This window comes from Carcharodon carcharias, chromosome 4 (genome assembly GCF_017639515.1).
Source record: "Carcharodon carcharias isolate sCarCar2 chromosome 4, sCarCar2.pri, whole genome shotgun sequence".
Taxonomy (NCBI): Eukaryota; Metazoa; Chordata; class Chondrichthyes; order Lamniformes; family Lamnidae; genus Carcharodon; species Carcharodon carcharias.
In genome coordinates, this window is record NC_054470.1 from 65,242,135 (window position 1) to 65,257,894 (window position 15,760).

Sequence of the window (15,760 nt, forward strand, 5' to 3'; positions counted from 1 at the left end):
AGCCTTATAAGGAAATATTAGGGCAGATGGCCAAAAGTTTGGTCAAAGGGTAGGTTTTAAGGAGCATCTTAAAGGAAGAAAAAGAGTAGAGGGGTTTAGGGAGGATATTACACAACTTAGGGCCTAGGCTGTTGAAGGCATGACCACCAATGATGGTGCGATTAAAATCGGGGATGTTCAAGAGGTCAAAATTAGAGGAACACAGATAACCCAGAGGGTTGTGAGGCTGGAGAAGATTATACGGAGATAGGAAGGGGCAAGGTTGTGGACGGACTTGAAAACAAGGGTAAGAATTTTAAAATTGAGGTGTTGCTTGGTGAGGAATAAATGTGAGTCATTGAGAACAGTGGTGATGGGTGAATGGGACTTGGCAGGAGTAAATGGCAGAGAACAGATTTTTGGCTGACCACAAGTTTCCATAGGGTGGAATGTAGGAGGCTGGCTGGGAGTTTGTTGGAATTATCATGTTTAAAGGTATGGATGAAAGTTCCAGCAGCAAATGAGATAAAATGTCGTGAAGCCAGTCAGTGTTAGAGATGGAAACAGGCAGCTGTAGTGATGTCAAGTATATGCTGTTGGAAGCTCAACTCGGGAACAAATATGATACCAAGGTTGCAAGCAGTCTGGGTCAGCCTCAGACTGTTGCCAGGGGGAAGGATAGAGTTGGGAGCTAGGAAATGGATTTTGTAGCAGGGACCAAAGATGATGTCTTTAGGCTTAAAGGAAATTTCTGCTCATTCACGACGAGCAGTCTGATAATTTAGCAACAGTGGAAGAGTCAAGAGCTGGTAGTGGTGAGGTACACCTGTGTGTTGTCAGCATACGTGTGAAAACTAAAGCTTTGTTTCCTGGGATGTTCCGAAGGACATCATGTAGATAGGGGGACACCAAGGATAGATCCCTGAGGGACACCAGAGGCAGTAATATGTGAGTGGGAAGCAGACCCATTGTTGCCCTTTATCTTTGGCATTGTCACTGTTTTTACTTAAAAGGAAGGCTTGCTCTATGCTAACATAATAAGTGTAATAAGCAAAAGGTCTCAAGAATTTTAATATGTTTGGAATTGGAAATTCTGCTTTTTATCCTTTTCTTATATTTCCTTAATGATTATTTATGATGAATCCAGTGGTGTTCGACACGTACGTAGGATGTTTCATCCTGGCCGAGGCCTTGGAGGACCGCGTGCTCGTAGATCAAATATGCACTTTACTAGCAGTTCCACTGGTGGGCTTTCATCCTCACAAAGTTCATATTCTCCAAGCAATAGGGAAGCTATGGATCCAATAGCTGGTGAGTTGAAACTTCCAATTGTACTATATTTATAATAACAGCAAATTGTTGAGCTAAAAATGTAATTGAGGAATGCTGCCTTGATAGGATTTTAATGAGCTGCTTGAATGTAACATACCAGTGCAAGTTTATAATTCTTCATGCTAAGCAATTCAATTTAAAGTAGCTCTCATTCAGGAAAAAGCTCAGGATTAATTGTATTTGAAAGATCTAAGGATTGTAGAAACCACAGAATTATTTATCATGTAAGTTATATACTGTGGCAGATCTTTTAAATGCTAGTAATTCATTAGCTTTCATTGGCAATCATTTTCAATCTATTTTTGATTGTTCCTCTTGATTTTTTTCCATCTATGTTCTTTTTATATTTGTAAAAGGAAATGAGCAACTAGTTAGACCAAGTGATGTGATAAAATCTGACACAATTTATGTAACCTACTGCTTGAACTACAAGATAAAAGATGTTGTGAGTTTACATGTAATTAAAATCTTGTACTTGTGTGCACTTCTAGTCTGCACCATTTAACTTCCTGTTGTGATGCTTTGCCACTTTTTCACATCAAGTTTAAAATTCTGTATTCACATTTGTGCTAATTTGCATATACATGTGTGTTATGCTGATTGCATAGTAACTGGTGAATGTGGAGCATCTTTCTGAGCTTTGAATTTTCAATCGTGCCTCCTCATGGTGTACGTACAGTCTGGCTTCCCTTACCCTGCCGCCTTCAGAGGAAGGAGAACTTGTCGGGGGGTGGTTTGGTATTGGCAAAGGGAGGTGGTGCAGGAGCTGTGGAGAGTGGGAGATGAGGTGAGAAGGAGTAGAGGAATAGAAAAAATATTAAAATGATCCAATCCCATATCTCTTTCCTGTCAAACCACTAGCTTAACCGTGCATCCTCTGCTCTTTTTTAAAAATTCATTTACGAGCTTCGCTGGCTGGGTCAGCATTTATTGCCCATTCCTAGTTGCCCTTGAGAAGGTGGTGGTGGTGGTGAGCTGCCTTCTTGAACAACTGCAGTCCATGTGATGTAGGTACACCCACAGTGCTGTTAGGAAGGGAGTTCCAGGATTTTGAGCCAGCGACAGTGAAGGAACAGCAATATATTCCCGAGTCAGGATGGTGAGTGACTTGGAGAGGAATTTCCAGGTGGTGATGTTCCCATCTATCTGCTGCCCTTGTCCTTCTAGATGGTAGCAGTCGTGGGTTTGGAAGGTGCTGCCACCCCATTTTCCATTTCCCGCCTTTCTTTTGCCTTCGCTTCTATTCACACTTCCACTTTTCTCCTTCTTCTACTCCCCATGCCCCCTGCCTTGTGTCCACTGGCTTTCTCGCATCCTCTTCTATCCTCCTTCCCTTCCTACTCCCTGCCTTTACTCTTCTCTCTGTGCCCTTGTTCCAAACACTGGCCCTTTCTACTTGATCTTTCCACACTCATCCTCCCAGTGCACCTCTTTTATTTTTAAATCCCTGTTGCTGACAAAGATTGCATTTATTGCCCACCCATAGTTGCCATGATGTGGTATTAGTGGGCCAACTTGAACTGCTGAAGGCCATGTGACAAAGGTGTATCCACAATGCTGTTAGGGAAGGAGTTCCAAGATTTTGACCTGCCATTGAAGGAGAGGCAATATATACCTATCAGGATGTGCATGACTTGAAGGTTGGGAAGAAGATTAATACATTAGTTTAATACATTAATTAAAAGAATGTTAATTGATTCATTTGCAATATTATATGGTAAAAGTGCTTTGCTTTTAATAGCAAATAAATAGCAATATAATATATAAAACAATATAACTCCCCCACCGAGTACAGGTGGAGGTACCTCAAATCCAGCTACAGAAAAACTGGCAGTGTCCGAAAATGGGACATTTTTTACCCCACGATCCGAGTGGCTTGACTCCACCCAACTCAGCTCTGACTGATCTGCTTGCCCCAAACCGCATAGCAGCACCTTCTTGCAGCTGGCCCAAGTCAGTTCAAAGAGAGTTATTAAAGAGTAATATACAATCTTGCATAAATAGTTTTCAGTTACAGGGTATTTTTAACAACATTTCAGTTTGATCTTTTCCTATTTTAAACAGGTTAGCTGACGTAGGTAAGTTGGGGAGGCATGAAGAGTTATTAAATCTAGTGTGAGAGAAGTGAATTAACATAATCAGCGACATGGCCAATAACCTAAATGCTTTATAGTCATATCATTTGGTTTTCCTGTGTCCCATACTCATTGAATTAAGGGGGCTCTAATTTTCTTTTTTCTCTGAAAACTGGCAATTTCCGGAATCCGTCATGCACTCAGTCCTGAGGTTGCTGGATTTGCAGTACTCTAGGTGTAGCTTCAATTTGGTGTTTACCTTGAGGCCTGGGCTGGCTGCCTGTACGGTATAAAATGATTGAATAGGCCAACTTAGTTGCTAAGAGCAGTGGCTGATCTTGATGCGCATGATTTGTAAAAAATGGCTTTTTTTTTGTTTAAAAATAAGGACAAAAAACTGTAACTAGATGTTGCTTTGAAACTAGAGCACTGATTCTTTGACCGATCCATCTTTAACTCTGCATATACAATATGAATTAAAGTGCAGTGGAGCTTCCCTGGTCTTCATTTTATGATTCATTATATTCTGAAAGCCCAGAGAGTACTGCAGCAGAGCAACATAATATAAAACTCTAGATTAGAGATATAATTATTTGCACCCTAAGCACATTGCTATTTTGCCAGTTATTGGAAAATAGATTGACAATTAATCATGATTTTTTTAACAAACGTGATACATCCATCCTGCAGTAGTTGTCAAATTGAAATTCTACTTAATACAGTTCTGGGACATTTGACCCTTTGAATGCTGTCAGCTCCAGATAAACACCTGATAAAATTCCATACACTGTCATTCAGCTTTTAAAATTGTTAATTACACAAATGTAAACAATTCTTGATTTGCTGAAAAATCCACATCTTAGAGCTATGATTTTAATCAAGGTCTCTACCATTGTTCATGTCTTATTTTCAAAGAAATAATTGCAAGTGTTTTAATATTGAATTCAACATTTTGAGACCAATCTTAAGCAAGGCGAGAAAATAATTTGGGGAACCCCTCTCATCCAACAGCCACAGCTGACTACATAACATATGAGCAATGAAAATGTCATCTTATGTTCACTCCCACCCATCAGATGAATACATCTTGCTTGTATCATCTATATTTTCTGTTTATACCATGAGTAGAAACAGAAATTACTTTTAGGAAATATTCAGTAATTTGGATGGAATTAACGTGGCTTCATTTTGATCCATCGCGTCTCTCATCCAGCTGATTATGAAACTGTATTAAGATTTCCAACATAAAATCATCATTGATGCAATGCACAGTGGTATTGTAGAATGCCTGACTTCCATTCAAGGTGAAAAAAAATATTTTCTCTGTTTTCATAGTGGTGAATGTTTTTACTTAGCTTGGGAAACTCGCTCCTGTGTTTAGCACAAGATTTTCTCAAGTAGTTAGGCATAGGAAGAAACCGAACTCTCGTGTTCTCATTCTCATTCTGTTTCAAACATAAAAATCATACTGCACAAGTTAGACAATAGAACCCTTAATATGGGTTTGATTCCTCAGTAATATTTTTACTTCACTAAAAAATTGGAAATAAATCTAGAAAACTTTCAAATATAAAAATCGGCATGATACTATATTGCATGTATATTTATAGAGTTTAGTTTTTAAAAAGTCAACAAAATCTTGCACAGTAGGAAGCAGGTAATTTTGTCTTAGAATGATGCAAATCGCTTTTTTTTTTGTGTTGAGATAGTGCCATAATCTCTTGTTTCATTTCTTTTTAGCTAATTCTCTGCCTTTTTATTCTGCTCACTTTCTTTTTCACTCCTGCTTTGTCTCTCGCTGTGTCACACTCTCAGTTATAAACTTCCTACTTTAACCTTGCCCAATCAATTGTCCTAAGTCAATTTTCACTGTCACAGTTTGTTAACTAATCAATCATTCGATTACTCAAAGTTCTTTCTGAAAATTTGGCTTTCATTAGTTCCCCAAAAATTTTGTAAAAATTCTTTCAGTTGCAATATCAGTTAAATGACTTCTTCCCACTGGAGAGAAGGCTTGTAACATAATTTCTTGGAAATTTTCCATATTTATTAAACTTACCAATACAATAGCATTATCTCTGTTTAAAATGCCTCGAGTGTGAGAAGCGTGAGCTTTGAATATATGCAAATTCTTATGCTCATATCACTTCTTGTTTAAGGGACTGAAGATAGCAGGTTACAATTCCTACAGGAATGTTTGATGCAACTGCTCTATGGAGGTAGAACAGGAGAATGGGACTAAACTTTTAAAGAGCCGACAGAAGCATGATAGACTAGAAGTCATCTTTCTGTGCTATATTGTTCCATTCCACAATAACTACTTTGGAGGAGAGTGAAATAAAAGGGTTAAATTAAGAGCAGAGGATGAGTTCTTCGACCGTCTACATTTATATAATTCCATCGAATGCTGGAAGGCATCTTGAGTGCTTTAGTATAAAGAGGAAATGGTGAATACTGAACATGGAAAAAGGAGAAAGAAATGGGGAGACTAGGATGGGATCTGAAGGCACAGTCGAAAAAGAGAGCTTTGTGGATTTTTGAAGACTAAGGCCTAGTTTGCAAGTATGATGGACGTTCGTACAGACTGGACCTGACCCAAAGGGAGCCAATTTGAGGAAACAAACTGGTTGCATTATGTTAAGAAATGCTTTCCCTTGAGTGCTTCAGTAACCTTTGAATTTCTCCCCGCTGAGTTAAAACCAAAGGATTGTGGCTGTTCCTATGGCTGTATATTGATGCAGTGAAGTTTGCATAAAATCATGGGGCCTATAGAGTGTGTGCTTGAGCGCAAAAGAGAGTGCAGAAATGAAATCGTGGAAATCTGTAAAAAAAAAAAGTGTTGATATATTTTGTGATGCCCACACTTTATTTTGCACTCTTTCCTTCAGTTCAGTTTTTTTGAATTGCTTCTTAGAATGTAGGGGTCATTGGAATGTGGAAAGGCTGACATTAACTGCCCAACCCTAGTTATGATGGTGGTGGTGGACCACCTTTTTTGGACCACTGCTCTACATATGGTGAAAGTGCTCCCACAATGTTTTTAGGTAGGAAATTAGAGCAATTTGATCCAATGATGATAATTGAATGGTGATGTTTGTCCAAACCAAGATGGTGGGAATCTTGGAGGGATAGTGTTTCTATGTGCTTGCTGCCTTTGCCCTTCTGGACAGAGAAGGTTATGGATTTTTTTATCCCTCCTGTTTTCTTTACTCTCCGTGTCTTTCCTCTATTTCTGTTTCGCTCGTCCTTTCTCATCCATGTTTTTTTCTCACTTCTTGAACTTCTATTCTCTTCCCTTACTTCACTCCTATGTTGTCTTTACTCTCTCATTGTCCCCCCTCTCATACTCATTCCCTGTAACCCACATCTGTTCTTTTTATCACTAATGTTTCTTTTTTCATTTGAAATCTTTTTTTATCTCTGCCTTTTTGGGAATGGGCTGGGCTTAGCAACTGGTGTCTGTGACTGTGGCATCACATGGTTTTGCTGACATACTTGGTATCAGTAGCCCCGGTGCTGCTTTGCTGTCAGTGGGCATTGAAGATATTGCTGAGAGTAGTAAGGATATCAGAAAGTCTCTTAGTTCATGGCCTTCTGTTCAGTGAGAAGAGAGGGAGAGGAGCAATTGTAATTCTGTGCAGGATTTGTGTACATTAAACATAGTATATGGAGGTCAAACTTTCACTACTTTGTGGAGCAGAAAGAAAGAAATTGAATTCCCTATCACCTTTCATGATCTCATGGTGTCCCAAAATGCTGCACAGCCAATTAAGTACTTACGAAGTGTGTTCATTGTTGTGATGTAGGACATGAGGTAGTCAATTTGCACAGTGAAATGCTGCAAATAGTAATGTGACATTTACCAGATAATCTGTTTTTGCAATTTGTTAATCTAGAACTGGAAATATTGTATGGGAAACTTAATTCTGTTGTATCTTATGTTAAAAAACCATCAATTAATGACAAATAAAAATTGTAATGTGTCCAATTTGAGTTTCAGAAATGCTGACTACTGCGATTATGTTTAAATTGTCCCAGTAGTTTGAATTGAGCAATTTAAATAAACAGCACAGGAGGCATTTTGTGCTTGAAGAGAAATTAAGTCGGCAGCTAATTGGGAAATTTGAATTAACTGGTATTAAGAAATGAAATTACTAGCACTCAAAAAAATGCTAGTTAACCACAACTGGAAATGTGGATGTCTAAAGGATAAGTTTTACTAACCCCAGGCAATTCTTTGAAGAGCTAACAAAAGAGTTAGATTAAAAATGATGTGACTTTGGTTTATATGGATTTTCAAGAATTTTAGTTAAGGTGCATATAAGATATGGTAAAAATCAAGGTATTTGGAATAAAGTGAATGTAGTGAGAGCAGAAGTTAACTTAAAAATTGAGGAGTTAGTATCACAAGTAGCTGACTGGTATTGCAATTTGTAATGAAAGCTGTGACAGAGGCTGCACAAGGACATAGATCATTGAAGGTGGCAGGGCAGGTGGAGAGAGAGTTAATAAAGCATATAGCATCCTGGGCTTTATTAATAGGGGCATACAGTACAAGAGCAGGGAGGTTATGCTGAATTTATATAAGACCCTCGTTAGACCTCAGCTGGAATATTGTGTACAGTTCTGGGCACCATATTATAGGAAGGATGTGAGCACATTGGAGAGAGTGCAGAAGAGGTTTACAAAAATGGTCCCAGGGATGTGAAACTTCAGCTATAAGAATAGATTGGAGAAGTTGGGACTGTTTTCCTTGGAGAGGAGAAGGCTGAGAGGATACTTGATAGAAGTTCTCAAAATCATGAGGGGGCTGGTCAGAGTAGATATGGAGAAGGATCAAGAACTAGAGGGCGCGGGTTTAGTGATTTGCAAAAGAAGCAAACGTGGCATGGGAAGAAACTTTTTCACACTGAGTGGTTCGGATCTGGAATGCACTGCCTGGAATTGTGATGGAGGCAGGTTCATTCAAGGCGTTCAAGAGGGCATTAGATGATTATTTGAATAGAAACAATGTGCAGGGGTACGGGGAAAAGGCAGGGCAATGGCACTAGGTCCTAATGCTTCATTTGGAGAGCTGGTGCTGATACGATGGCCGAATGACAGCCTCCTGTGCCGTTTTTAAAAAAAGAAAAAAGGCCAGTGGAAGGGGTAGATAGTTTGCTGATGCAGCTCAATTGAGAAAAATGTTAAGTTGCATATTTTGGAAGAGAAATGAAAATATGCCTTAAGTAGTAAGATTTTAAATGGAATAGAAGAGCCTTGGTGTGAAGGTGAAATTAAAGTTGGCAGTGCAAGTAGATAAGGCTATAAAAAAAAAACAAAATCCTTAATTTTGTACTTGGAAACATGGAATACAAAAACAAGAAGATAGTATTGAATGTGTACAAAAACTTAAATTGAATTTGGAGGACTTTGTGCAATTTTGCATATATTATAGGAAGGATATAAAAAAGAGATGGGGAAATGTAGATATATAGAGGATGAGCCATTGCAGTTCTGAGGAGAGATTTTAAAAGTTATAACTTTTTTTCACTGCAGCTGAGAAGGCTAAGGGTCGCCTCAAGATCTACATGATTAAAAAAATGTTATAATGTCATTGTTACTATGAAGCTGTAATGAAAGAGCACAAATTTAATAATTGAGAGTGGGTGAAGTTAGAAAAATCTTTGCACGTATGGAACATCGATATCGGCACAGACAAGTTAGACTGGTCTGTTTCTGCATTGTAACATTTTATGATGATGCAAATTAAATGCAATAAGTGTAAAGCGGATGTGCAATATTCAGATGCTCAGCTGAATTCTTATTGTTCATCTGAGATGATATCTAAGCTTTATGAATTTTTGGGAAGGAAAGAATGTCTTAGTTTGAGACGTGTTCAGTGTTAGTTTGGAAGTTTTCAGTTTGTTGAAACCACTGAACAGAACTGCTGTATTCTATTTAGCCCCATCCAAGTAGATGCTACAAAAATATAATGCATTCAGTATAAAGTTACCATGCCATCCAGTGGCAAGAATCTATAGTACTGTTGGACAGGATTTTTTAAAAATGTAATAGAGGATTAAAGGAGCTATGCATTTTTCTTGTTAAATCTTAAGTGTGCTAAGGGGAAGTGGATCTCAATTAAGGGCAAGAGAAAATCAGCCCAGGATTGATCAGAAAGAACTTAACATAGTTAACCTTACATCTTAGTTAATATATTTTCCTGTACTTACTAGCTGTTGGAATCATAAAATATTTACAGCACAGACATGTGAGCAATCCAGCTAGTCCCACTCCCTACCTTTTATCCCTGTAGCCCTCCCAATTTTATCCTTTCAACTACATATCTAGGTCCCTTTTGAAAGCCATGATCAAATCTGCCTCCGTCACCCTTTCAGGCAATGCATTCCAGATCATAACCACTCACTTTTTTAAAAGTTTTTCTTTACGTCATCTTTGGTTCTTTTTCCAATGACCTTAAATCTATGTCATCTGGTCCTTGACACTATCAACAATGGGAACAGTTTCTCCCTGTCTACACTGTCTAGACATTCCTGATTTAAGCACCTCCATCAAATCTCCTCTCAACCTTCTCTGCTGTAAGGAGAACAACCCCCAGCTTCTCCAGTCAACATGACTGAAGTCCCTCATCCCTGGACTGATTCTAGTAAATGCTGTCTACATCCTCCCTGAGGCCTTCAAATCCTGCCTAAAGTACAATGCCCAGAATTGGCCAAACCAGCATTTTATAAAGATTCGTCATAACTTCCTTGCTTTTGTACTTGTGCTTCACTTTATAATGACCAGGATCCCAAGTGCTTTTTTAACCATTTCTCAATCTGCTCTGCTACCTTCAACGATTTGTGCACATTTACCCTGAGGCTGCCTGTTCCTGCAGCCCCTTTAGAATTGTACCCCCTTTAGTTTATATTGCCTGAGTTTTCTTTCCAACCAAAATGTATCACTTTTCACTTCTCTGCATTAAATTTCATCTGTCACAAGACCTCCCATTAGTTCTCTTGAGTCTATCACCATCCTTTACTGTTCACTACACTTGCGAGTTTTATGTCATCTGTATATTTTGAAATAGTGCCCTGTATATCCAAGTATATCACAAAAAGGAGTAATCTTGCTACCGACCACTACATATATTCCTCCAATTCAATAAACAATCATTCACCACTACTCGCTCTTTTCCTGTCCTTTAACAAATTTTGTATTCATGTTGCCACTGCACCTTTTATACCATGGGTTTCAACTTCACTGATAAGCCAATTATGCGGTACTTCATAAAACGCCTTTTAAAAGTCCATATACACTACATCAACTACAATACCCTCATCAACCGTGTATGTTAGCTCATCAAAAAAAACTCCAAGTTAGTTAAACACAATTTACCTTTGATAAATCCATGTTGGCTTTCCTTAATTAATTCACACTTGTCTAAGTTACTGTTAATGTTGTCCCAGATTATTGTTTAATTATTGTTTCTGATAATTATAATTATATGATTATTGTTTCTAAAACATCTCCCCCACCACCCCCCTGCTTTACCATGCTGAGGTTAAACTGACTGGCTTATGGTTGTTGGGTTTATCTTGCACCTTATTTTTTAAAGAAGGTTGTAACATTTGCAGTTCTCCAGTCATCTTGCACAAACCCTGTATCTAAGGAGTATTGGAAGATTTTGGCAAGTACCTTAGCAATTTCCACCCTAATTCCTTCAAAAAGCTAGGATGAATCTCCTCAGGACCAATGACGGGGGAAAAAAGCAAAGAAACACAAAACAAAATGGGGATAAAGGATATAGTCTAAAATAATTGAACTCAGTGTTGGGTCTAGAAGGCTGGAAATCTGAAATAAAAACAGAACATGCTCAAAATATTTAGCAGACCTGTCCAGCATCTGTGGAGAGAAAAACAGAGTTAACGTTTTAAGCCCTTTCATCAAAAATGGGAATAGTTAGAAATATAAGTTTTGAACAAGTGAAAGGGATAACGCGAGTGGGAAGAAGTGCAAAAGGGAAGGTCTGTGGTAGGGTGGAGGGGAGGAGAGATTAAATGACAAAAGGTTTCATGATGCAAGGCCAAAGGGAGTGGTAACAAAGAAACAAAAGATGTGTCTAGAGGAGGAGTAAATGGCAGGATAACTTCTGTCTGAACATAAAGCAATGGAAATAAAGAATGACGAGGGAAAAAAGCAAAGAAACACAAAACAAAGTGGGGGTTAAGGATATGGTCTGAAATTGTTGAACTCAGTGTTGGGTCTAGAAGGCTGTAAAGGACTCAGTTGAAAGATGAGGTGCTGTTACTTGTGCTTGCATTGAGTTTCAATAGCACACTTCATCAGGCCAAGGACAGAGAGGTCAGAGTGAGAGCAAGGTGGAAAATTAAAATGACAGGCAACTGGAAGCTTGGGGTAACCCCTGCAGACTGAACAGAGGTGTTTCACAAAGGAGTCACCCAGTCTGCATTTGGTTTCCCCAGTGTAGTGAAGACCAATTGTGAGCAGCAAATGCAGTATACTAAATTGAAAGAGGTTCACTTGGAAAGGAGTGTTTGGGACCTTGGATGGTGAGAAGGGAAGATGCAAAAAGACAGGTGTTGCATCTCCTATGCTTGCATGGATTGAATGGAGGTGTTTTACAACATCCAGTCCCACCTAATACATACTGTTTTGCTTTGCTCTCACTGTGCCTTGGAGCCTCTCTCTCCTTCTATTGTCATCATCCTTGGTCACATATTCTGCTTTTGTCATGCTAAGTGCAGTTTTGCAAATTACGAAGGAATGTTTTCACCAAGATTCTGATAATGGATTGAGTGTCACTTGAATACCACCTACTGCATCATGTAGCCTACAAAATATAATGAACTTACTTTGCATTCCTGTATATCTCAACTGCTGTGCAGAAATTTAATCAGTTTTAAAATTATTTAAGTACTGAAAACTTGAATACATTTTTTAAACAAGACAAATTCAGCTCCTGATTTTATTTATTATCATGAGCTATCTCCCATTATTTCTCATTCACTTCTTGAAGACATCAACTCATGTTCGGATTATGGTTTATGTATGACCCAAGAATTGCCTAAATGGAAAGAAAGAATTACATTTATATAGCGCCTTAGATGACCACTGGGCATCTCAAAATGCTTCACAGTCAATTACAAACTTGAGGTGTAGTCGCTGTTGCAGTGTAGGAAATTTGGCAGCCAATTTGCACACAGCAAAGTCCCACAAATACCAATGTGATAATGACTAGACAATGTTTTTTCAATTATGTTAATTGAAGGATAGCTATTTTCCCTGCAATTCTTTGATGTGATGCTATGGGATGTCTTACATCCACTTGAGCAGGCAAATGGGGTTTAACTTCTGACCAGAAAAGCAACACCTCTGATAGTGCAGATACTCCCCCGGTGCGGAATTAAGTGCCAGCCTTGATTTTTGTGCTCAAGCCCTGGATTGGGGCTTGAACTCAGAACCTTGTGACTTGAGATGAGAGTGCTACCAGTTAAGCCACTGCTGATATGACTGACATAGTGGATTAAGCATGATCTTGTGCTACACTGCACACACTCAAATGAGTGGATATTGTGGAATGTGGGGGGCGGGGGCAGTGATTGTGGTTGGGAAAACATGGCTGTAAGCAACTAAAGTATTTTAGAATTAAATAGAAATATGTGAAACTCAAAATAATTTTGTAAGTACCTACTAAATCCTACAGCACTGAAACTTAGAGCAAAATCCATAATGGGGGTCTAATTATATTTTTTAGATATTAAGAACTCCATACCAACAATTTTCAAACTTCCATTCCTTTCTTATCTCTGTTAATTTGGATTCAACCACATTATACATTTCCCAGACAAACTCCCAACACCCAGAATCAACTGAAAAACTGAAGCAAATTCCGTTTTTATCCATTTAATTCCTCAAGTCAGATTTAACAATATTTTAATTAACACACAAACAATGTGACAAAGCTGCAATAATAAGTTTGGAATACAGTCAGGCCTTTATGACCTATATTTGTAGTGCAGCTGTCTAGAACTCTTAAGAATTCTCTGTATTATCTACAGTTTGATTTTTTAAAACATAGTTAATGCATATAGCCTGGAAACTAAATCTTAATTGACTGGAGTGAATGCCAAATGTCGGATTTTTGTTCTTCCCTTTTTAACATGAAGAACTGGCCTGGCTGCACAGTCATTAGGTCAATTAATTGCTAAATCAACTGGCTCTTATGAGATGTTCATCCTTTCTGTTCCCCACCCCAAGGAACTGTTCAGTTTCTATTAAACAGCACATTAATGAATCAAAGTTTCTAAAGTTCTGTTTTTACTTTTAAAAAATAAATCAGGCATTTGGACAAATTTGTTGCTGCTTAGCTGTGTAAAGTGCCAGTGACAGAATGCACATTGCTGAATGTAGCAGCAATTCACAGTAAATTATCTAGTCGTTTGGTAGTACAGAATTTGAGCATTGCTGAAAAAAGAAGCTTTTCATCTTGCATTTATCAGGACACTTCGCAAGAATACCAGTATAAAGGGAAAACAGCAATTTATATTGTACAAGAAGAGAGTGCTGATTGGTTGGCAAGTGGACTCTGGTGTTAAGGTGTTGCCATGGAGATTGCACCAAATGATAGTGACTGAAAGTTAGCAAAGCCAAGCATTGTTTGAAATTTAAACCAGGTAGCTTGACCCTGATTGGTCAAAGCATTGCCCTGAGGAATGAGTCAATGAATGGCTGTCACTTATTTTGTTTAGCTGAAACAGGCGAAATGTGTGTACATGTTCTTTCTATCTGCAGTTGAACTTTGCAAGCATGAACTGGTTGTGTGTGGTCTGTACCTTGCCTGTTGTGAACAGCGGCTAGGACCCGCATGGGCCCCAGCTATGCCTGTCTCTTTATGGGGTATGTGGAACATTCCTTGTTCCAGTCCTACTCCGGCCCCCTTCCACAACTCTTTCTCCGGTACATCGATGATTACTTTGGTGCTGCTTCGTGCTCTCGTCGGGACTTGGAAAAATTTATTAATTTTGCTTCCACTCTCCACCCCTCCATCATTTTCACATGGTCCATCTCTGACACTTCCCTTCCTTGACCTCTCTGTCTCAATCTCTGGTGATAGACTGTCCACCAATATCCATTACAAGCCTACCGACTCCCACAGCTACCTCGACTACAGCTCCTCACAGCCCGCTTCCTGTAAGGACTCCATCCCATTCTCTCAGTTCCTTCGCCTCCGTCGCATCTGTTCCAATGATGCTACCTTCAAAACAGTTCCTCTGACATGTCCTCCTTCTTCCTTAACCGAGGTTTTCCACCCATGGTCATTGACAGGGCCCTCAACCGTGTCTGGCCCATCTCCCGCGCATCCGCCCTCACGCCTCCTCCTCCCTTCCAGAAACATGATAGGGTTCCCCTTGTCCTCACTTATCACCCCACCAGCCTCCGCATTCAAAGGATCATCCTCCGCCATTTCCGCCAACTCCAGCATGATGCCACCACCAAACACATCTTCCCTTCACCCCCCCTGTTGGCATTCCGTAGGGATCGTTCCCTCCGGGACAGCCTGGTCCACTCCTCCATCACCCCCTACTCCTCAACCTCCACCTATGGCATCACCCCATGCCCACGCAAAAGATGTAACACCTGCCCCTTCACTTCCTCTCTCCTCTCCGTCCAAGGGCCCAAACACTCCTTTCAAGTGAAGCAGCATTTCACTTGCATTTCCCCCAACTTAGTCTACTGTATTTGTTGCTCCCAATGCGGTCTCCTCTACATTGGAGAGACCAAACGTAAACTAGGCAACCGCTTTGCAGAACACCTGCGGTCTGTCCGCAAGAATGACCCAAATCTCCCTGTCGCTTGCCATTTTAACACTCCACCCTGATGTCTTGCCCACATGTCTATCCTTGGCTTGTTGCATTGTTCCAGTGAAGCCCAACGCAAACTGGAGGAACAATACCTCATCTTCCGACTAGGCACTTTACAGCCTTCCGGACTGAATATTGAATTCAACAACTTTAGGTCTTGAACTCCCTCCTCCATCCCCACCCCCTTTCTGTTTCTACCCCTTCCTTTTGTTTTTTCCAATAAATTATATAGATTTTTCTTTTCCCACCTATTTCCATTATTTTTAAATATTTTTAAATCTTTTATGCTCCCCCCACCCCCACTAGAGCTATACCTTGAGTGCCCTACCATCCATTCTTAATTAGCACATTCGTTTAGATAATATCACCAACTTCAACACCTATGTGTTCTTTTGTCTGTAACATCTTTTGATGATCTGCTTCAATCACTGCTTGCTTGTCCCTACAACCACATCACCCCCCTCCACTTCTCCACCCACCCCCCCCTTAAACCAGCTTTATATTTCA

At 39.5% G+C, this 15,760-nt stretch overlaps 1 protein-coding gene across 2 annotated transcripts in view; it reads left to right on the top strand.

Moving 5' to 3' along the window:
- The window catches only part of kcmf1 (potassium channel modulatory factor 1), a 141,380-nt gene that overhangs the window by 111,247 nt on the left and 14,373 nt on the right, over positions 1-15,760 (top strand). For both annotated transcript variants that reach the window (XM_041186114.1, XM_041186113.1), the window contains one exon: positions 1,116-1,290. In XM_041186114.1, the coding sequence (XP_041042048.1) occupies positions 1,116-1,290 (175 nt within the window). The remainder of the gene's footprint in view (positions 1-1,115; positions 1,291-15,760) is intronic.